Below are 21,623 nucleotides of genomic sequence, written 5' to 3'. Positions count from 1 at the left end.
GGAGCGGGACGGAATTAGCTCGGAGGTCCCTTCCCACCCATCCCATCGCGGCCCCTCACGGGGGCGGTGACACCCCCGGCGCACGGAGGGGCGGTGCCGCCGGGCTCGGCGCGGTGCTCACCCTGCGCGCTGCAGTCGGCGCACACCTCGCTGCTCCTCAGGCGCTTCGCCATCGCGGCCCCGCCGGGAGCGGGAGCGGGGCCGGTAACGGGCCCCGCCAGCCCCGCGCCGGCACCGCGCATGCGCACCGCCTCACCCGGCGCCGCGCCGCAGGCGCACGGCGCCCCGCGCCGCCATCTTTACTCCTGGCAGCCCGCACTGTCAGTCCCTGGCAGGGACCTGCCTCAGATCGAGCGCTGTTTCAGCGCGGCAGCGCCGAGCGCTCCCGCCACGTCCTCCCGGCGGGAGGATGGGAGAGACGGCGCTTCGGGAGCCTGGTGGGAGAGGTCGGTCTCCGGCAAGCCCTGCCCTCACCCGCCATGGCGGGCGGGCGAAACCAACGCCGGGGAGAGGCGGGGGGAAGGCACCTAGCGCGGAGCGCCGCGTCCGCCCCAACGCCGCGCTGCCCGTCCACCCCCCCCGCGCGGGGAGCGGTGGGACAGCTGCGGGCGGGACGTTCCATCCACCCGCCCGCGGAGGGGGGGGAGCAGCAGCTTCCGCTTTCTGTGCCTTCGCCGGTAGCGACGGAGTGAGGGGGGGACTGCAGGGACCCCTCCCCCCCGCGCCGGCCGCGCTGTGGTTCGTCCCGGCCTCCCTGGAGGGACGGGGGGGCGGCTGAGGGGGGAGAGCGGGGGGATCCCGGGAGTGAAGGGTGCGGGGCACCGGGGCAGGGGAGAGCCGGGGAGCGGGGGGTGTGAGGGTGCTCAGGGGCAGGAGAGACCTCCCAAGAGTTCGGGCTGGGGCGGTGTCTCCCCAAGGAAGACCCTCAGGCTGCAGGGGGGTGCTCAAGAGCAGGGGACCCCCGAGTTTGTAGGGCAGCGGGGACCCCAGGAGCGGGGGAGACCCTGGGGAGTGGGGGGCTGTGAGGAGGCGCTCAGGGGCAGGAGAGAGGTCTTCAGGAATTCGGGTCCGGGGGTTGCCCAGGATCAGGGGACCCCTAAGTGTGTGGGGATCAGCAGGATCACCAGGAGCAGGGGAGCCTCCCAGGCGTGCCGGGAGTGGGGTCTGGGGGCGTTTCCCAGGAGCAGGGGGTCCCCAGGGGTGGGGGTTTGCATGGGGTGAAGGGTTCACAGGGGCCGGGAGAGAGGAGGAGCTGCAGGGGGTCAGGGCTTGAGTAACTCGGGGTCTCCCGAATCCAGCGAGGGCCCCCGGCTCCCCCTGCCCACGTGTGAGCCGGGATGAGCTCCCCTGGCAGGGCCGACAGCGCCTTCCCCCTGCACGTCCTGGTCTGGAATAACGACTACAGGCGGCTGGAGCAGGAGCTGCAGGACAAGGTAAGGGCGGCCCGGGCACGAGGGGGGGGCCAAGGGGGGGCCGGTGGTCCCAAAGAGCTCCTGCACAGGGCAGGGCTCGGTGCTCCCCACCCACTGCTGTGCCAGGGAGAAGCACCTCGGTGGTGCTGCCGGGTGTGTTGAGGGATCCCTGCATTGCTCTGCCTGTTTATTTGTGGTGTGGAAGCGATGTAAGAAGGCTCAGGAATATACTTGATTGTAGATAGTAAACATTGGCTTTGCATCTGTAAAACTCTGCTTGGAGCGTTCCAGTGCAGCTGCAGAGAAGCTCTTTAGAGGGAATTAGGAGTCTCTGAAGCAGCTCAAGAAGAGCAGCTGTGATGGACATTAGTTTATTTATTAAAATAATAAATGCTGCTTATCCCAATGGGAAGTCAACCTCCAGCAAAGGTGCTGCTGCCAAAGATCAAACCAGCCCCTGGCTTGCTGAGCACCAGCAGTTCTCATAGATTTGTTGCTGTCCAAGACTGGTGGCAGAGTTTTTATACGGCTGGAATGTTTTCAGCATCTCTGGTAAAAAAAAAAAAATGGATCATTGTTCCATGCTGGAGAGTAGAAAACACAAAGCTGTCCCCTCTCTGGGACATAATGACGTAAGGAAATGGCCTGAAAAGCTGCAGTAGAGCTGGAGCAGCAAAAACCCTGCTGTGGGAAAGCTCTGACAGGGACTAGCGTGGGGTGCAGTTAATGAGCAGAGCTTGTTAATTAATTCTACCTGACACCACAAGTACATGAGCCCCAGACCAGCTGTGCCACCTCCTGGCTGTCACCTGCAGCGCTAACGGTCCACCTGAGTTACTAATGCCTGCTTGGAGCATGTTCCTGCCCTGCACTGGGAGGATCTTTGGAATGCAGTCACTTTTTATCTAATCTTATGCCTTAACAAACTCTTTAACCTCACTGGCACGTTGCTCCTGTGTAGTTATTTCTGTTCACCAGCGTTCTCACCTGGGAGGGTTTGCCATTAAACACAGCAGCTCCCACCTGGGGAGTGCTGCTCCTGCCTTCATTCCCTGAGGAAGCCAGCAGCGTGTGGAGATGGAACGTGTCTGTCTCTTACTTCCTTTATCTGCTTTTAAACACCTTTTTTTTAAAGTGTTCCAAAGATGTTTCCTCCCGCTTCCTTGGGATAAACTTCCTGCTGCCGGAGGGGTGTGTGAGGGGATTGGAGCCACTCACCAGCTGCAAACGGGGGTCGGGCCTGTGGGGACCAGGAACAGCAGCAAAGACAGTGGGGGGGCATCCTTAGAGCCCTTTCCCTGTTGATGCTGCAGGTGTTGGAGCTGTAAGAGGTGGGAAAACAAATTAATTAATGTTCCACCACAGAAGTGAAGAGAAGATGCTTTAAACTGAAGCTTTCCCCACTCTGTGTGTGATATTCTGACTTACTGCTGTCAGATAACCCTGTTAACGTGCATAATAACCTTCTTTTCTCATTCTGCTATTGACTTTCCCCTTTTCCTTTAGTTATAGATGCTCTTCTGTTTCAAATCTCTAAGCTAATAGTGAAAAATATGTAAGGTATGAGTATGTTGTGCTTGCATGTTTTGGATGTTTGTGCCTATGTAGTTAATTTTTTGTTCTAGTGACTTGTAGAGAATGCCCTCACTCCTCATTGTGCTGTGTGTGCTTTGTGAAACACCATCTGCTTCTGTCCTCTCCTAGAGTGCTGTCCAAAATCCGTGTTGTATGCCCTGTTGCTTTTTTTCTCTCCCTTTCCCCCCATTTTGTTGTACAGTTTAAGCCCTCTGTGGGGTCTCAGGCTGTTGGCTGTCTGTGGGGTGATGGACACGGACTAGAACTCCCATCTCCTCCTGAAAACAACCCTTCTGGAGGGAGACGGGGGGAAATAATGACAGAAAAAGAAATGAGAAGCATCGACGAGAACTCACATCCCACAGTGATGTTTTTGTGCCTTTTATAGGCCCCACTTCTCGTCTTATTTCTGTGGGGAAGCGAGATGGCCCTGCAGAAGGGCAGTGCAGGAGTGTTTGGGAATGGGCGGGTGGGAATGCCAGGGAATATTGACTCCTGGATTAGCACTGTGTTTGTGTAAGCCCTGATGAGCTGCATTATTCCTCTCTGGGACACCCAACAGGATGTTGACCAGCGGGATCCGCGGGGCCGGACCTTGTTGCACTTGGCTGTTTCCCTGGGTTACATAGAGTCTGCCCGAGTCCTCCTGCAGCACAAGGCAGATGTGACCAAGGAGAATGCACAGGGATGGACAGGTGAGGCCAGCCTGGGCAGCAGGAGCCCGGGGTGATACTTCTCAGCAGCACGTGCTGTATTTTTTGCTGTTACGTGGATCTTGGTCAGAAAGTGAAGTGAAACGAGGCAGTGTCTGTGTTTCTTTCAGTTTTGCATGAGGCTGTCAGCACAGGGGATCCAGAGATGGTCCAGATGATCCTGCAGCATCGAGACTACCAGCAGGCCTTCATGACCCTTGGAGGAGTTCCTGAGTTACTCCAGAAAATTAATGAGGCAATTATTTCATGTAAACCTCTCACTCCAGACTGAATTCACTGCTATTCTCGTTCAAGTAGTTCAGTGAACTCCAGTCAGCTGGGTAACTGTGTTTTGTTCCAACCTGTGTATTCCATAGTGCTGAGGGAGATGGAGGCTTTTCCCTGACTTTACTTTGAAATCCTTAGTTATGAGGATTAAGGATTGCAACGTTGGAGGCTGAATCTGGAAGGTGTTGCTGCCTTTCTAGTATAATAAGGAAGAACAGCCCCCCAGAAAGCAGCAGGGGCAGCCAGTGGCTTTTGTGTTTGCCAGTTTCAATTTCAGTTTTAGCAGTTCTCTAGTTCTGCTCTTTTTTTGTTTTCCTTTATCTAAAATGCTCATGAGAAACACTGCACTGAATGTCAAACTATTTCATGAAGTATTCATCAAGTGTTTTCCTTCTCCAGACTCCTGACTTTTATGTGGAAATGAAATGGGAGTTCACTAGCTGGGGTAAGAATAATCCTGCTCCTCATTACCTCTTACAAGCTGCAGAAATGAGCTACAAATGTCCCACGAAATACACAGGGAAATATCTGCTCCTCAGAATCCTCTTTTCCCTCTAAAAATAACCTCTTGTGTTTTTGTTGCACAATTATTCTTTGTTTCCTGTTTATTGGGTTGGTTGTTTTTTAGTTGAGAGTTTAGCTGTTGCAGTTGCTCAAGACTTTCCTTGGGGTTTGTTTACCTGTCCCTGGCCATCCATGACTAAGTGATAACATCTCATCTATGGATGCACAGGGTCCTTGGGAGGTACCTGCTTTTCTCTTCAAGGAATGAACACTAAGCCTCACAGCTGATTAGATATCCCAAATATCAAACTGTTAGACTGCTAGAGATGGGGTTTATGTCACTTCACATCTCTTAGTCTCAACAAGTGTTTGCTTAAGTTGGGTGGGTTTTGTCCCTGAGCTGGTTGTTCCTGATCTCACCCCCTCTGGAATAATGATCCCAGGGCTGAGCAATCCTGTGTCAGGGATGTGGCTGCTGCTGGAGTCCTCTGTGCTGCACCTCTTGACTGTTTCCTGTTTCCTTCTGTCTCCTGATTCCCTGCAGTGCCCCTGCTCTCCAGGGTGTGCCCGAGCGACGTGTGCCGGATCTGGAAAAGCGGGGCCAAGCTGCGCGTGGACATGACCTTGCTGGGCTTCGAGAACATGACCTGGGAGAGGGGCAGGAGGAGTGTCATCTTCAAGGGAGGGGGTAAATACTTCAGCCTCTCCGGTCCCCAGGCACTGTGTGAGCACAATGAGGAATCTGATTTTGCACAAAAAGACCTCTTGAAGCTGAGTTTTGTAAGAGATTTATACGTACATTCACAAGAGTCTCACAGAGATACTGGTTTGTCATGGCTTGATTTCTTTCAGTAAATACGAGGTAAAAATTTGGTGATAGGGCTAAAATTTGACTTCAGTATTTTACTCAGTTTCCCCTCCAAATAAAAAATAATTTTAGCTCCAGCTCCAATTTGATCCCAGCTGAGTGCAAATACAGTGAGGTGGCACCCACCTGGGTTTGATACACAACAGACACCCAGCTTTTCATTGTGGAACGCTCGTGATGAGGTTTTTAACTTGAAACGTGGTGTTTCCAACAGACACAGGGGGCTGGGCAGAGGTCATTGTGATCAACCATGACGAGAAGTATGTTATGACAGAGAAGTTTGAGATTTCCCAGCACATGAAGCGTTTGATTTTGGGATCGATGACACCAAACAGAAAAGGTGTGGAAAGGCGCCTCACATCTCCAATTATTAGCACGTGCCTTGATACCAAAAACATTGCTTTTGAGAGGTAAGGTATAAAGTTCCTCTTAACAAATTAAAATTTTGAGATTATGGATGGTCATAATTGGAAAAAAGCTTTAAAAACAAACTCAGAAGCTTTGGAATTAATTTTTTTAGGGCTAGATTTGAAATCACTTTAAACTTCACATACTGTTACATAAAGAAATTTGATTTGGTGAACTTGCCACTATTGCTTGGCAGAAAGTTCCCAGTAATCATTTGCAGAAAGCTTCTAGTTTATCATATTAACAAGATAAAATCATTAAGGTTGGAAAATACCTCTAAGATCATTAACTCAATGTTAATGGCTCATTACAAATTTGCATTTCACCCAAATCCATGTGCATAACCAATGGACAAGAACTTGCATTTTGTGGCTAATAAGTCCAATCTCTCATGAATGCTTTAAATAAATGTGTATAGTGTGTCTTCCTTGATTACTACACATGTTTATCCAGTTGTCTGGGGTTAATAATCTGTCAAATGTTGTTTAAAATCAATTTTAGAAGAACAGGGTGGGGATTGTATAGAAATGCAGCTGTTTAGACACTTGTGGTGTTGTTCACTTCTTGTCAGAACCACATCTGGATTCTGGGTCTGGAAGACAGAAAAAGCAGAAGGTGTCAGTGGTTATGAAGCCAAGGTAAAGCCTGTTCTGTTCTTCTAAGAGGTCTTACAGCAATCTGCAGTGGGGTTGTGTTTTGCCTGTATTTCCTGAATATGTCAGGTCTAAAAATTCCCATTGAGAGATTTACTGTGTTGCCAGCAGAACTGAGCAGGGGTGAGGAACTTCCAGGCTGCCAGGCTTGTGGGAGGGGTTGGAGCCTGTGTGGAGGAATGTCAGCAGGGTATAGAGGAGAGGGGGAATTGAAGGGGGGAGAAGAGGAACAGAAGATCCAGCAGAGCTGCCAGCACTCCCTTCCTTCCAAAAACTGACACTTAACTCATTCTTGAACATTGTCTTTGCTTCACTGTGTAAAACATGAAGAACCTGTTGAAGTGCCCTGAGCACTCTCTAATAACAGCACTGCAAGGCACCAGCAGCCTCCTGATGCCATGAGTTGCATCATGACTTCATAAATTAGCCCCTGCCCCTGAGTCACAGCTGCTTAGAATGGTTCCATCTGACACTGGTTTTGTCCTTAATTTCACCTCAGTATTTCTGAAGATGGCTTTAGCAGCCTTCCTGTGGTAGGAATTTGAGTTCAGAATCACAAGATTTAATTTTCCTGATTCATGAGTTTGTGTTTACTCCAGGTTTGGGAATTTGTGCAATGAATTACATTTTGTAATTTCACTTAGCAGAAGAATAAATGCTGGGTAGCTTTTACATTTATGTGAAGGCTTTTCCTGCTAAGAGTGCAGGACTGTTCAGTGGGACAGGGAGTTCATTAGTGTTCCTGCAGAACTAAACTGTCACTAAATATCATTTGGGAGGTCTTATAAGTGATCTAAGTGATCTCTGTTTAGAAAAAGCATCTGACTTACTTTCTCCATTCCCTCTTAAAATCTCTTCTTTCCAGCAAGCTTGGAAATGCCTAGTTTTGAGGTTTGTTTAGTCAGTTTTGTGCACAGGGTGTTTTGCTGCAGAAAACTCACTTCTTTAACCTGTGATGCTGCTTGGGTTTTGTCCCTGTGTTTTTTCAAGGTCTACATGGCAAACAACGTGAACGTGGTCACACGAATCCGCACGGAACATTTAACAGAGGAGGAGAAGAGGAGATATAAAGGTATTTTTCCCATAGGTCAACTGGAAACAAGTAGAACCTTTTGGCTCTCTGATACCTTCTCTGTGTGACTGCAGAAGAACTGGGCAGACAGACAAGGGAAATTCTTTTCTTGATGACTTTGCTTTACTTTCTCGTGTTGTGTGTCTGAGGGAGCTCAATACTCAACCCCTAACCTACAAATGAACCTGTATTTATCCCAACTCTATTTAGCAAAGCCCTTCAAACCTGCTGAAAGTTTATTGACAGTTTTAAAAGGCTGCACTTTTCTGCTCTGGAATGTGTTCTTGCCTTTACTTTGCATTGGCAGTGGTTACAAGATTCACAGAGGCCTTGTTTGCTTGGAATTTTTGTTTTGTTTTGGTCCACTAATTTCTCCTGGTATTTAAATTAGAGTACAGGGTAACCAGCCAGTAACTTTGCATGGAAATTCTCCTACCCTGGGGCCACTGTGAGACACTGGGAATCATAAAGGTGTCTGCTAATCAGAGAAACCACTAAAAAATCTTTGCCTCTATTCTGTGTATTTTACCTATTTCATACTGACAGCTGTAGGTCCTGGGCTTGCCTGGCAAAGCTCACAGGAAATAGGGACAACTTATTTCACTTTGGGTTGGAGGCCTGGCTGTTGGCCTGGCCTGTATGCAAATTTTGCTGCTAATTAATAGTAATAAGTGTTTTTGTTTTCCCTCCTGTTAGCTGAAGCTGAGAGGAACCTCTTGGACTCATTCCTGGGGACAGTGGAGCATGAATATGGTGCTCAGGTGAGTGTCTGATGTCAGCACAGGTCACTGCAGCACAGAGATCCGTCCCAGTAGGAACTCCAGGTGTGTGGAATCACCTCTTGTTTCCTTAGTTTGGCAGCAATTTTGATTATGAGGTTTAAATTTCCCCTAAGGATGTTTTTGTTTGGTTTAAGTGCTCAAATGTTCTGGATGGATAGCAGGTACTTCCTTCTTGGAGGAAAACCACGTAACCCCTGCTGCTCTGAAATGTGTGGATAATGATTCCAAACTGAAAGGGGAAATTTAGGGGAGATATATTGAAAAAAATATTCCCTATGAGGGTAGTGAGCCCCTGGCACAGGTTGCCCACAGAAGCTGTGGCTGCCCCATCCCTGGAATTGTCCAAGGCCAGGTTGGACAGAGCTTGGAGCAACCTGGGATAGTGGAAGGTGTCCCTGCCCATGGCAGGGGATGGAACAAGTAGAGCTTTAAGGTCCCTTCTAAACCAAACCATCCCATGATTCTCTGTGGCTTTAGAAACTCCCCTGCATCTGTACATACTAAAGAACAGTAAATAATGGATTTGCTGTCTCTGTGTCAGGATTGCACACTTACATGGATCTAGAGACTTTAGTTTCAAACACCCCATCAAAGTTTTGCCTTTAGTACAGGATTTGGGGTCTGGAAATGCTGTGGCTCCTGTGTGTGTTTGTGGTTGGTTTCCAGCTTCAAGGTATTTAAGTAGATTCTTCCTGTCTCTAAAATACTTGGAGATTTTTACCCTCAGTAGAAACCAGACCAACAACAGCTTGTATTTATGGCTGGTGTCACTAATGTAGAATATATAAATGTATAGAACAGAATGTGTAACATAGAGAAGGAGAGTTACTTCACAAGAAGTAACTTGGAAGTTTCCTGTAGTAGCCACTGTCTGTTTCTTTTATACTTTTTGGGTTGGTTTTTTTCGACTCTTTCCTTCCAGAGTACGACCAAGACAACAGAGTGTGCTGCAACTAACAATCCCACTGCTATTACTCTGGAGGAATACTTTGACCCAGAATTTGATTTGAAAGGCAGAGACATAGGAAGACCAAAGGAAGTCACCATTCGAACACAGAAGTGAGAAATACCATTTTAACTATTTCTGGTTTGTCTTTTCCCAATTATCTAGTCTCTGGAAACCACATTTACAAATATCCAGTTTGGTTTTTCCCAGCTTTCACAATCAATCATAAGATCTTTAAGTATTCAGCTGTAATCTATTTTTACTTCCACTGAGTCAAAGAAAACATTTGGACTAGTGCTGTAACTTGTTAGTAATCTTCTGTTACTGCCCAACTGCCTGTTCTGCTTTGCATATATTCCTAAACTGTGAATTTAGGATGTTTTTATGCTGCTTTCTTTCTCAGATTTAAAGCAACCTTGTGGATGAGTGAGAAGTTCCCTTTGTCTCTTACGGAACAAGTCACCCCAATCATCGACCTGATGGCCAGAACTAGTGCTCATTTTGCCAGACTTAGGGATTTCATCACTCTGGACTTTCCACCCGGATTTCCTGTCAAAATTGGTAATTAGCAATTTTTATTGTAGCATCTTTGTAAGTTCTGAATGACCAGTACAGGAGTATAATTTCAAAGACAGTGTCATTTCAGTGACAATGAGATGTTGCCAGCCCTTTCCTCTTAACTTTGATGCCTTAAATTTGCCAATCTTATTATTAAATATGAGATTTAGAGAGAGATTGAGAATAACTAAGGGCAGCTTCTTGGTGAAGTGAGTTACTATGTGCTTTGTCATTACAAGAATATATCCTATGAATATATAAGGGTCTGATGTAGGTGTGGAAGTGAGTGAGAGTTCTCTTTTTGACAGAAATCTTGTTCTCTTACAGAAATTCCCCTGTTTCACGTGCTGAATGCCCGAATTACGTTTGCAAATGTCAACAGCTGCAGGACAGCTGAGAAAAGCTCCTCACAGATGGCTGGAGGTGCACAGTGTGAAGCAGGTAAGGAGTGGAAAGAGGCAGTGATCTCACCTTTTACATCTCTGTCAGTGGAATGTACTGAGGGGAGAGATGAGGAACGGCAGGGAATGAGACATTGACAGGTGAAGGGGAGCTGCACTGTGTTAGAGTGTGTGACACTGATCTTGCTGACCCATCCTGCCCCTTCCATGCCTACCAGACTGGCTAAACCCGCTCCAGAAAGCTCTCCTGAGTGTTTTGAGCTGTAAATTCTGGTGCAGGTTATTGCCATGGGAAGTGGAACTCAAAATTGCTGTAAGTGATTTCAGAAAGAATTGGATTACATTTGAGCAAGATGCTCAGGGCTGCGTATATCCAGTGATCCTCTGTCCTGTGAGCTGCTGCAGATCCATTCATGAGGAATAACTTCAGAAGAGCCACTGCAGAATTTATCTTTTGCAGCTTCCCTGCCACCCCCATCTGGTTTTGTCAGAGTTAAGGCACCTCAGTGCTCTGCTGCACCCTGGGTTTATTAAGTGTATCACTTCACATCATCCAAAAAAAGGACTCTGCCCTCTGTTTTGGTTTGCCACAGGCTTTCAAAGCCTCTTGGTGTATTTAGACAAGTGGTTTATCTGGATTTTTGCACTTAATTATGCATAAACATTCATCAGAATTCTTTATGTCACAACTTGTAGAAATAATACTTTTGCCATGTTTGCAACTGTGTTTGGCTTCTGTAGGTGCTGGTTTTGAGGTGGACCAGTCGGTGTTTGAGATCCCAGAGTCCTACCACGTCCAGGACGATGGCAGGAACATACACGTGCCGGATGAAGATTATGAGATCATGCAGTTTGCCATCCAGCAGAGTTTGTTGGAATCTGGAGGAAGTAAAGTAAGTGTGCTGGAATCTGGGCAGTGACAGGTTTGGCAAGGACTGTGCAGATATAGCTGAAGGAAACCAGTGTGGGACTTGTTTTTCTAAGACCTCAGAAGATGAAAATCATGTATTTCGAAGAAGAAATAAGAGTGATTTAAGGGTGGCTTTCAGTGAGTTGCTCTGCAGATCTGGTAACTGCTGTGGAATTGTCTCTTTCCCCATCTGTAGGAATTGGGGGCAGATTCCAATGGAGCAGTTGCATATTCCCAGGACTTCGATATACAGTATCAGAGGTAACTAACTTTTTTCACATCAAGCCAAGCAGTGACAGAGCGAAAAAACCCACCTCAGTAGCATGAAGCAGTATGGCAGGGTTTTTTGTTTATGTGGGTAGCAGATGCACAGAACCTGAGGTCTCTTATTGTGCTTCTTCCAGCTTTTACTTTTCCAGGAAGCAAGGACTCCAAACTGGGCCTCCCTGGTTTCTGTAGTGTAGCTCTTCCCAGCTGTGGGACTGGTGTGGGCACACAACAGGTTCTTTACCCAACAAACAAACGCAGTCCTTCTGTTCTGCTCTGAATTTGATCCCTCTGGGTTGAATGTTTGACTGTTAGATGCTGCAACCCTCAGGGCAGCTCTTATTTCTTTTCAAAATCTTTATGTAATCCTTAAAAACTTAACATATATTTCATGGACACGTGAGGATATCCTCTGGTGTCTATCGGGTTTTCCCGCAGACTTTGTGCACACCAAGAACTGAATCTTCTGGGTTCTTTTGTACATGGGAAGTCATGTTGCCTTTAAACCAGGTGAGGATGCTTTTAGAGGCCCATTGAAAATACAACTGTTTGTATCTATGAAAGCTTCAAAGGGCAGGTTTGACACTGGGAATTTGACAGATGTGAGAACAGCTGCTCCCTTATCCTCAAGCTGCTTTCTGTCTTCTGGGAGACATTTTCAGCTTTGTGGGTCTAAAACAGTTGCCTGGAAGGATCAGTGCAGGAAATGTCACATAGGCTCTGTCTCTTTTACTTATCAAAGTTGTTTTTCTCCATCAGGGCACTGCAGGAGAGCCTTATGACAAGCTCGGGGAGCTCCCACTGCAGCAGCCCCAGTGAACCTTCCAGCTTTGAGAAGGACTTGCAGCTTGCCATGGAATTGTCTGTCCGGGAGCAGGAGGAGCAGGAGAAGCAGCGTCAGGAAAAGGAAGATGCAGAGCTTCAGCAAGTGCTACAGCTTTCTCTTGTGGAAAAATAACTCCTCAGCGACCTCCTGAAGTAAGGATGACCAAATCTGTGTAAAACTGAAGGTTTTCGGGGCTGTCAGTCTAAAGACCACTCCTGGATTGCTTAAGGAAACATTTCACCTGCCTTTTAAGTTGGCATCAGCAGCTACAAAAAGCTGACTTACTTTTGTTTGAGGGATTTTCAGATCACAGGACTCTGCATTTGGCTCCTCAACCATGCAGTCTTAGCTTTGAAGGAAATGCTTTTATCTAAACTTATTTATTGAAGAGCAGATGGAAGTTTTGCTTTAGCATCAGGATATAGGATTGCAGTAAAGCTTGAAAACCTGATTTTTGGGGAGTTCAGGAGGGAAAATTCATTACTTACCAAAGAAACACTCATCTGCTTCATTATTTCTCAGTAATTCAAAGCCATTGCCTGTGTCTTCCAGCTGTTACAGAGAGCATCTCCCTGCCTACACACACACGGTAGTTCTTCATGCTGACAGATGTTTTCTGTTAGTTTTGTTTATATATGTGGTTCTCTCTCCTCTAGTTACTGGGATTTGGGCACATGCTCCTGCTTAAGAGGGATAATTTTATACTTGAACAGCTCCAGATTAAACTAGTGCTTTCTGAAAAAGGACAAAACAAGTAGCCAGTAAAATTTTAGATCCTCAAATGGGACCATCTGCCCAGTAAAGCAGCAGTTCCTGCAGTGATTCCAAACCAGCTCGTTCCCGTGGTCAGAGGGCAGCAAGAAAATATGGGATAGGTACAGGTGCTTCTTTGGGATCACTTGGTGTGTGCCTGAGTGTGGGAGCTAAATGCAACCAGGAAAAGAATCCAGGTGAGATTTTATTGTATCCTTATGGGAAGAGAAGTTTTAATTCTGTCATCTGGAAGGGAAATGTGTGTTGCTTTTTAAAACCCCAGCGCTCATCCTTCATGTGAATACATCTATTTTTTTATCTGAATATTTTTATTGATTTTAAACCAAGCCACTAGGCCTACACTCCTAAAACTGGTCTTGTAACGATTCCCAGGTCAGTTTTAACCAGCTTTCCTCAGGTTTTTGGCCATACAGGATGTTTGTAGCTCTTTTATCTGCACTTCTGTCAGTGTTTACAGTACTCACACTGTGACTCTCAAGTGCACTCCACAAGTACACGATGAACAGCCACAGGAAAGCCTTACAGTTGTTAATGTGAGCAATATTCCTCCACTCTGGCTGGCAGGAGTGGAGGAACCTATGGTACCCCTGCTCTGAGCTTGCTCCTAACCCTGCTCCTGTTCCTCAGGCTAAACAGGGCAGTTCTGGGTGACCAGCTATTAATTAACCAGTATAAAATCACTATAAAATGGACTTGATCATAACCAGTGGGATAGTTGGTAACTTGGAACCCTATTTTAAACCAATAATCCATTGTTTTACATAGGAAATTATTAAAATTCCTTCAGTGTGCACTAGGACTGGCCTCTCCACACTGGTGGTGTCCTCTGGTACAGCTTCATTCCCTAAAAACAGCTTCCTGGGTGCTGCAGGAGTGGGGACTGTCCTGCACAGAAGCAGTGGGCTGGGTTGGAATTGCACCTTTCTTTGAAAAGGGGATTACTGTGACTCTCACAGTTGGGAAAAAGGGAATAATCCTTGTGTTGAGCTCTTGACAAGGTTGGAGGTAGGAGATGAAACCCTGGGAGTTTCCTCCAGTGGGAATTAAAGAGTGCTGTTGCCTTTACACACCCAGCTGTCTGGCAGTGCCTGTCTTCTGTTAAGCATTTCACAGGTTACAGGAGGGGTAAAAATAATCATTTTTCAAGCTGACTTGTTCTGGGTTTGTATTTAAACTAAAGAACATTGAGCACTTTCAGTTGAAGTTTTGTTATGCTACTGCTTCTTAGTCCGTGACTGTAAAATAAATGGGATTTGCTTTTGGGTTTTTTGCTTTCTATCACATTTGTATCATTCCAGCTAAACTAGAATGCCCTGCTTCCCTCACCCAGGTGCTGCTTTTCTTAAAGCCTGACTTTCAACCCATACAGTGTAAGATGGATCCTCTGTGTGTGTTGGAAATAAAACCAAAAGTACAGCACATGTTACACCACACACAAGGATTTTTTCAAATGTGGTATCTGGAGTCTGTTTTAATAAGTATTTTGTGGCATTTTTGTACATTAAAGTGACATTATCATCTATGAAATTCTCAAAGGTAGTTATGGTTTAGTCTGAATCAGGCACACAATCCCCAGAATCACTCTTGAGACATTTTCAGCCAAGTTTTGAGTCTTCCTGTCTTGAAAAAGGGGATCAGGTCAACACAGATCTAAGGCAGCGAAAGGCAGGGGGTTAAGCTTATTAATTTTTGTTTGCATCTTCTTGTGAGTAACAGAGATGAGGAGAGGGTTCAGATATGTTTAACATTGATGCCACTATTGCTGTGTAACAGCTGAATACAACTTCTCTTTCTGAGGAAGCTGGAGGCTGACGTAGCAAAGAGAAGCTCAGCGCTACAAACACTTAGAGCTTGTTCTAAAACTATAACCAGCTTTAAAAGTTCTTTAATCTCATGTTGTTTGTTTCCGAAAGCAGGACTGAGAATGTGCTTTTCTTGTGCTTTTGACTTGTTATTTCAAGGCTCTTTACAACAGTAATTCCTGATTTTCTTTATTTGGAAACCCTTCTTACACTGCTTTGGCTGAGCTTTGGTTCGTGACTGAACTGCTGGTAACTGCACGAGGCTTGCAGGATGAGCTTTCATTGCACTGTTAACAGCTCCTTGCTGACAAACATCCATGGAAACCTTCCCCCAGCACGGCCCTCCCATTCCCTCACTGCTGAAAGCAGGGTGGGAACTGAGGTGACCAGAGGTGGGAATAGGGGCAGCCTCCTCCCTCTGTACAGTACAGGCCAGTTAATAACAGCACATCCCTGAATAAATAAGAGTCTAGATTGTTTACTGAGCTCTTTATTTGTACAAAGAGGCATGGGAGGGAGTGAAGAATGAAAGCAAACAGGAATGCTGCTCCAGGGAACACGGAGTGTGGCTGGGAGCTTCACCATCCACCCCCGTGAGCAGCACAGACTGCAGGCCAGGCTTTACAGCAGATGAAGGACCGAGAAAAATCAAGGATACAAGAATCAGTGAGCAAAAAAAGGAGCAGAAAGCAATAGAACAGTGCTGCCTTGCTTCCCCACTCTTGTTTCATTTGGATTAAGAACTCATTCTGTTCTAAGGGAGCTTCCTACTGTCATTTCACCAACTGAGCAGCAGCGAAGAAATTCCCCCCGTTCAATGCCAGTGGTTGGTGTCCTTCAAATTGAAGGGAAAACACCTCAGATGCAGCACAAGGGGTTAGAGAAAAGCTCAACACAAATGTTTTGGAAGTTACATTTTAAGACACTAAATAAATTACTAACAAAACCACCTCTATGTTAAATACTAAAGTAATAATTAGTAAAATCCAGTTACTACTCGTAGCAGTGCAAAACAAAATAGCAGCATTCGTATGAGTGGGATTCAGTGTAAACACTTGGATTTGTTACTGAAAATGCATAAATGGGTCTGGCTGGAGCTCAAACACTTTCAGAGAGCCTGAGCCTGGCAGGTCCCAGCATCTGCCTGGCTTGCAGACCTTTGAAGGCTCCTGTTTCCAGGAGGACAGTGACCAGCACATGCTGGAAACCCTCACCTGCACCCCAGTTCCAAACAGGTTCAGCAGGGCTGGTTTGGTATGAGGCTGTTCGGGGCTATTTAGCTAAGAGTTAAAGCAAATAACGTTGGGAATGACAAGCCTAGCCCTGAACAGCTACACCAGGATCGGGTGTTTCTGCTCAGAGGCAAGAACATGCCAGACCCCCTCCACCCCCCCACCACTCTGGTGGGTCACTGAGCCTTTGCCTTTGGACCATTTTTGATCGGTTTGGGTTGGAAGGGACCAGAAAGCTCATCCTGTTCCAACCCCCTGCCACGGACAGGGACACCTCCCACTCGACCAGGTTGCTCCAAGCCCTGTCCAACCCCCGAGACTCAGCGTTCAAATAAGGAACTGAAATAATGGGAAAACAAACGTGGCTGTGGTGTGACCGAGCGCGTGGACCTGCTCCTCGGACGACGTTCTTGTGCTGATCCACATGCACCGGGGATGCTCCCGAGCACATCCTGCAGGATCATCCTCGCCCAAACGCTGCAATTTGGGAGTAAGGGGCGTTGCTCCAGACCCTCCTCACAGCCAGCCGGGTTTGCTGCGAACACGCTGCCGGGAGCTCCAGGAGTCCGTTCGCTGAGGGCTGGGGTGTGACTTCCAGCCCCTGGACAGGCCCTCGCTGAAAGCAACGTCACGATGGAGCCACACGATGCAGCGCGGGACAAGACGGGCGAAAAGCCACCCCCGCATGGTCAGGGCATCGCCGGCGGCGGTGGGACAGCGGGTACCACATGGGAGAACCGGACGGGACCAGAGCAGGGGTGGGGCGGCGGGTACCAGACGGGAGAACAGGTGGGATGCAGCATTCCCTCGATGCCCCGGCAGGTCCCGCTCCGCTACCGCCGCCGCACGGGCCGGTACACGCAGATGGCCATGAGGATGATGGTGAGCAGGAGGGCGCTGAGGATGCTGCCCAGCAGCACTGCGGCGGGAAAAGAAACAGCGTTAATTAAACACCGACAACTCGCTCCCGAGCCCCGTCCGGGCTGTGCCCGGTGCCCCCCGCTCCTCACCCAGGTTCTGGTGCTGCAGCACCGCGTAGGGCCGGCTGCGCTCCGCCGGGCCCGGGGACAGCGCCCAGCCCCGCGCCGCCGACAGCCCCATCGCGACAGCCGCGACACAGCACTGTCCGAGCGGTCTCAGCCCCGCCGCCCTCCCGGGCTTTGTGCGCCAGGCCCGGCCCTGCCCCTTCCTGCCGCCCGCCCCGCCCCGGCGCCGGCCTTCCGGGGACCGGCCGAGGGAATCGGGAGCGGGATCGGGACCGGGAGTGAGAGCGGCTGCGCCCCGCGTGTCCGCCCCGGCGCGTCCCTGAACCCCCGAGTGCATCTCCCCCAACCCCGTGTGTCCCCCCAGCTCCGTGTCCCTCCAAGCCCCATGTGCCCCCCCAGCCCCCGCCGCGGTGAAAGTGAGTTTGGGAAGTGTTTAACTGGCCCCAAGGCGCTGAGGAACGTCGAGGCTGCACTGGGAGCGGCAGGACGCGACTGGGAAGCCGCGGCAGGTGGCTGGTTCACACCAGTCCAGGGCTGCTTTGTCCCGACCTAGAATTTGGTTTTAAAACGAGATATGTAAAGGTCTTTCCCTTTTCAAATGCCGGAGGCTGCCAATTCTCTGGATGCTCCCGGCTCAGCCGGGATGGGATGTCAGGAGGCACCGACCTGCCCATCTGAGGCAGCACCTGCCGGGACCCACCCCATGAACCCATCCGGGGGCCAGGCAGTTCCTCCGCTGGGCCTTGGATCATTGGAGCAGAACAAGGTGTTGGTGTGTCAGGACAGCGGCAGCCCCTGTGTCCCCCAGCCCAGCCCTGAGCTCAGCCACACATGGCGCTCCATGAACACAGAAAGGTGGGCTCCGGCTCCTCTCCCTCCGAGCATCGAGATCAGCTTTATTTTCCGTGTCACAGGACAGCTACAGACATGCACTGCTCCCACCCGCGGGTCTGCACAGCCAGGCCGTGGACATCTCCAGTGAGGAAATTCCTCCTCTGTGCTGGAAATCAGGGTTCTCCTCCAACACAGGGAGTTTGGCCCCTTGGCCTCCAGCCCACAGGACACAGCGGTGGGTTCCATTCTCCCTGCTGTGAATCAGAGGATTCCCTGTGGTGGGTCCCGTCCTCCCTGCTGTGGATCACAGGTGTGAGAACAGGCTCCAGTCTGCCAGGACGTGCCAGCAGCGTCACTTCCACCGGGATGCTCAGGCACACCATGGAGCTGCCGCTGCTGGCACCGGGGGAGACAAAGAGGGGCAGTTTGTGGTGAGGAAGGCAGTGGCAGCTGCTCTCCTGCTGCCCCAGCAGTCCCTGTGTCCCCCAGCCGTGCTGGTGCTCTACAGGATGGGTGCCAAGCCCACCACCTCTGCCCGGGGGGCTCGCGTGGTCTTCTCCGGCCGGATGCAGACGGCGAGGCGCTGAGGGAGAGAGCAGGAGAGGGAAAACACAGTGGGTTTCTGAAGGGGGAAGTGGCAGGCCCGTTGAGCCCCTAGAAGTTGAACCCCTAGAAGAGTACAGTATACGGTGGCATAAGACCGTTCCCGTGAGAAGCAGAGAAGCTAATTAACCATTCCCATGAGCAGTACGGCCTTGAGAAGCGGGGAGTTAATTGGCAAATTGATAAGTAGGTTTAGGGAGGATAGAGATGTGCAAGGACAAAAATGTTGGCTATGTTCATGGTGCAGGTGCATGATAATAGTATCTTGTAGAAATTATATTATTTACAAAAAAGTGTGTGAAAAAATGTGGGCTAGCTTTCCTAATAAAGGGTGCTGCTGCGCTGAGGCTGCAGACAGCACTTGTCTCAACTTCTTGTGCGGTGTGTATGTGTATGTGTGTGCTTTTCTATATCAGCCAAACCTAACAACTATGACAACTGCACCGTGACAGGTTTCCTTCCTGCCATGGAGCCACGTTCCTCTGAGTGCTCCCAGGCAGCTCTCCCGGTGGGATTTAATTGCCATATGAACAAAGATGCTGAGGACACAACCACCTGCCCAGCTCCCTGACCCTGGTCTCGGGCTGGTCCGAGCAGGGGTCTCTGCCCACCCCAGCCCACCCAGGAGCCATGGAATTGCCCATCCTGCTCCTGACCTGCTTGAGAGACCCCGGTGTCCAGACGAGCTTGTACACCATGTAGAAGGGGATGCAGATGAAGGACGATGCTCCAATGAGGTGTCCCAATGAGGTGCTCCACTCAGGGTACTGGTAGTCAAAGAGGGTCAGGGGTGGCTGGTCCAGGAGGGAGCTGATGACTATGAACTGTAACGAGCAGAGCAGAGCCGTCAGGGACCTCAAATCCTGTGAGCAGGTTGGGCCCCTCACCCCAAGACAGACATTGAGGGGCTGGAGCATATCAAGAGAAGGGCAGTGGTGGAGTCCCCATCCCTGGAGGGATTTAGAAGCTACGTGGATGTGGCACTTGGGGACATGGGTTAGCGGTGGCCTTGGCAGTGCTGGGGAATGGTTGAACTTGATGATCTTAGAGGGCTTTCCCAACCCAGTTGATTCCATGATCTCCCCAGCCCCAGCACTGATGGCAGCTCATCCCATGGGTTATCAGGTTAAGGGGGTGGAACGAGATGATCTTTAAGGTCCCTTCCAACCCAAACCAGCCTGTGATTCCATGATTCTATTAACACCATCCGCGTCCCACTGCTCCCCCTGCTCTCCCAACCATGACAGGCCAGCGTGGACGTGTCAATGCCATCACCCAGGCTCCCCCCCTCTGGGTGAGGGCTGGGGGTCTTTGTCTAATGACCCCCCGTGAGACAGTGGCCTGTGAAGGCTGCGTGTCCCTGTGCTGAAACAAGACCGTTTGCTGTCTGCTTTGATGATAATACTCCTCTCTTAATAACCAGGGCAGAGCGCTTAGAGTCATAATTAATCCTCACAAGGCCTCTTCTCCTGCAGATCCAGCGAGATTAGACCCCTCTGCCTCTTGCCAACAGCAGCCTTTGAAGTGCCGGGGGAGCTGGCATTTCAAAGGGGATGGATCCAGCCCTGTGCATGGAGATGGACCTGTGGCCGGCCCTGCCAGGGACGCCGTGGACCAGGAGGATGAAACGAGGCTGCACTTGACCTGTCTGTAGTTCTGGCCATGGATACTCACTGCTAGCAAGGCAGGGCTGACAGCAACCCAGCACAGCTTCCAGAACAGCCCTGGGGTGAAGCCCAGCATGGCTTTGACATCGTGGGAGAACCTCTGTATCCCTGCCAGAGGAGAGAGCTGTCACAGCCCCACCGGGGACGTGGGTACGGGGACACTGACAGCCACATGGACACACCATCCGTCCCCTTTCCAGGAGTCACACACAAGCTTCTGCCCCTCAACCCCTGGATTTACTCACCTGTGTAGGGTTACACACCTGTGTAGGTGCCCATGGGATGTTTTCCATGACAGAGGCAGTTTCTTACCGTAAAACCAGGACACAGCTATGGTTTCCAGGAGCACCACTGCCAGGATGGAGCAGCCGGCACCGAACTCCTCCAGCAGCTTCACCACGTAGGCTCCCCCCTGGAGCAGCACGAGGAGGGAGGGCGGCTGCAGACCCCGTGGCGGTGAAGGAATGGGAGTGTGGGGGTCAGGGATGGGGCTGTTCCAGTGGTACTCACATAGGTGAGGGTGCTCAGGGAGCCCAGGAAAGAGACTGTGATGAGGCCGAGGACAAAGAGCTCCCGTCGCCCGGCCAGGAGCTGGGGATACTCATCCATCACGGCCGTGATCACGGCCTCCAGGCCCCCAAACTGCAAAGGAAATGCTGGCATGGGGTGGGGAAATGGGATGTGGGGACAGTCCTGCTCTCCAAGAAAATCCACTCCCTCCATGGCAGAGTGGGGATGTCCCATCCCATCCCATCCCATCCCTCATCACCCTACTGGGGACGTGGCTGGGCTGTCCCTTTCCGCAGAGGCACCTACTGTGCTGTCCAGCCCCAGTGTAATCATCATCAGGAAGAAGATGATGGCAAAGAAGGTGGATCCCACCATGTTGGCAATTGCTTCAGGGTAGGTGATGAAAAGGAGGCTCGGCCCTAGGAAGGGACACTGGCTTGGTTGGCTGTCCCCTGGCACAGCCTGGGATGTGGGCGGGAACATGTTTGGGGAAGGTGCTGCTGGAGGGATGAGAACCTTTATCTCTGGCTACATCCTCCACCTCCACGTCCCTCATCTCAGCCATGTAGCCCAGCACGGTGAAGATGACAAAGCCCGAGAGGAAGCTGGTGAGGCAGTTCACTGCACTGGTGATGAGAGCATCCCTGGAAGGCAGAAAGGAGGGAGATGCCCCCCTCCAGATCAATCCTCACCCTGGTTGAGCTGCCCTGGCCACCTTCCCCCCCTCCCGCTCCCTCTTCTGGCCCCTCCCACCAAAATCATCAGTGAAATGGGGAAAGATGCTCAGCCTGCAGCCACGGGGACCAGGAGCTGTTGGGATGTGGCCACGGGGACCAGGATCTGTCAGGATGTGTCCCTGCTGCAGCTATGCCTGTGCAGCCCCTGTGCCCACTGGGCCCCATGGCTGCAGAACTCACCGGTAGCAGTTGTTGTGGAAATGGTTGTAACTGGCCAGGGCAAGGAGTACTCCAAATCCAGGACCCAAGGAGAAGAAAATCTGTGCAGCAGCATCAACCCAAACCTGGCGAGAGAAGCAACAGGAGAATGGGCAGG

The 21,623-nt window shown here is 50.0% G+C and overlaps 3 protein-coding genes and 1 long non-coding RNA gene across 17 annotated transcripts in view; 1 reads left to right on the top strand and 3 right to left on the bottom strand.

Moving 5' to 3' along the window:
• Positions 1 to 229, bottom strand: part of GIT2 (GIT ArfGAP 2) — a 32,112-nt gene extending 31,883 nt beyond the window's left edge. For all 9 annotated transcript variants that reach the window (XM_027689381.1, XM_027689383.1, XM_027689387.1 and 6 more), the window contains exon 1: positions 122 to 229. In XM_027689381.1, the coding sequence (XP_027545182.1) occupies positions 122 to 173 (52 nt within the window). In that variant the 5' untranslated portion in view covers positions 174 to 229. The remainder of the gene's footprint in view (positions 1 to 121) is intronic.
• A 413-nt stretch (positions 230 to 642) lies between these two features.
• Positions 643 to 14,458, top strand: ANKRD13A (ankyrin repeat domain 13A). Of its 6 annotated transcripts, none has more exons than XM_027689459.1 (16): positions 643 to 738; positions 1,299 to 1,433; positions 3,550 to 3,682; positions 3,811 to 3,935; positions 4,367 to 4,412; positions 5,016 to 5,195; positions 5,554 to 5,749; positions 6,319 to 6,385; positions 7,391 to 7,472; positions 8,169 to 8,233; positions 9,177 to 9,313; positions 9,604 to 9,761; positions 10,086 to 10,199; positions 10,901 to 11,052; positions 11,266 to 11,330; positions 12,096 to 12,294. In XM_027689459.1, exons 2-16 carry the CDS (start codon positions 1,338 to 1,340, stop codon positions 12,292 to 12,294), a joined length of 1,815 nt encoding a protein of 604 aa, XP_027545260.1. In that variant the 5' UTR covers positions 643 to 738; positions 1,299 to 1,337. The 6 variants fall into 6 exon arrangements, with proteins under 6 accessions (XP_027545260.1, XP_027545261.1, XP_027545259.1 ...); XM_027689460.1 differs by having other exon boundaries at positions 649 to 665; XM_027689458.1 differs by lacking the exon at positions 643 to 738 and adding an exon at positions 739 to 811.
• A 750-nt stretch (positions 14,459 to 15,208) lies between these two features.
• On the bottom strand, positions 15,209 to 17,092 carry LOC113970484. The gene is made up of 2 exons (XR_003535187.1): positions 16,981 to 17,092; positions 15,209 to 16,889 (listed from the first exon to the last, which is right to left on the bottom strand). It is a non-coding gene; the product is annotated as an uncharacterized LOC113970484 (long non-coding RNA).
• A 1,197-nt stretch (positions 17,093 to 18,289) lies between these two features.
• LOC113970601 (sodium-dependent serotonin transporter-like) overlaps positions 18,290 to 21,623 on the bottom strand; it is a 6,890-nt gene continuing 3,556 nt past the window's right edge. The window contains exons 6-13 of the mRNA XM_027689714.1: positions 21,488 to 21,591; positions 21,087 to 21,214; positions 20,877 to 20,989; positions 20,571 to 20,702; positions 20,373 to 20,472; positions 20,068 to 20,168; positions 19,050 to 19,217; positions 18,290 to 18,373 (exon numbers count right to left, since the gene is read on the bottom strand). Coding sequence (XP_027545515.1) covers positions 18,293 to 18,373; positions 19,050 to 19,217; positions 20,068 to 20,168; positions 20,373 to 20,472; positions 20,571 to 20,702; positions 20,877 to 20,989; positions 21,087 to 21,214; positions 21,488 to 21,591 — 927 coding nt within the window. The 3' untranslated portion in view covers positions 18,290 to 18,292. The remainder of the gene's footprint in view (positions 18,374 to 19,049; positions 19,218 to 20,067; positions 20,169 to 20,372; positions 20,473 to 20,570; positions 20,703 to 20,876; positions 20,990 to 21,086; positions 21,215 to 21,487; positions 21,592 to 21,623) is intronic.

Source organism: Neopelma chrysocephalum, unplaced genomic scaffold, assembly GCF_003984885.1.
Source record: "Neopelma chrysocephalum unplaced genomic scaffold, ASM398488v2 Primary Assembly neopelma1_77, whole genome shotgun sequence".
NCBI classification, from domain to species: domain Eukaryota; kingdom Metazoa; phylum Chordata; class Aves; order Passeriformes; family Pipridae; genus Neopelma; species Neopelma chrysocephalum.
The sequence above is the reverse complement of the archived record's forward strand: the minus strand, read 5'-3'. Positions and strand labels throughout refer to the sequence as shown.

Excerpts from the sequence above, each read along its gene's own strand:
- ANKRD13A (XM_027689457.1), top strand. The coding sequence starts at position 1,338 with ATGAGCTCCCCTGGCAGGGCCGACAGCGCCTTCCCCCTGCACGTCCTG. Across the intron at positions 4,413-5,015 it reads ATGGGAGTTCACTAGCTGGG|TGCCCCTGCTCTCCAGGGTG; the intron begins GTAAGAATAATC and ends GATTCCCTGCAG. Across the intron at positions 11,331-12,095 it reads TTCGATATACAGTATCAGAG|GGCACTGCAGGAGAGCCTTA; the intron begins GTAACTAACTTT and ends TTTCTCCATCAG.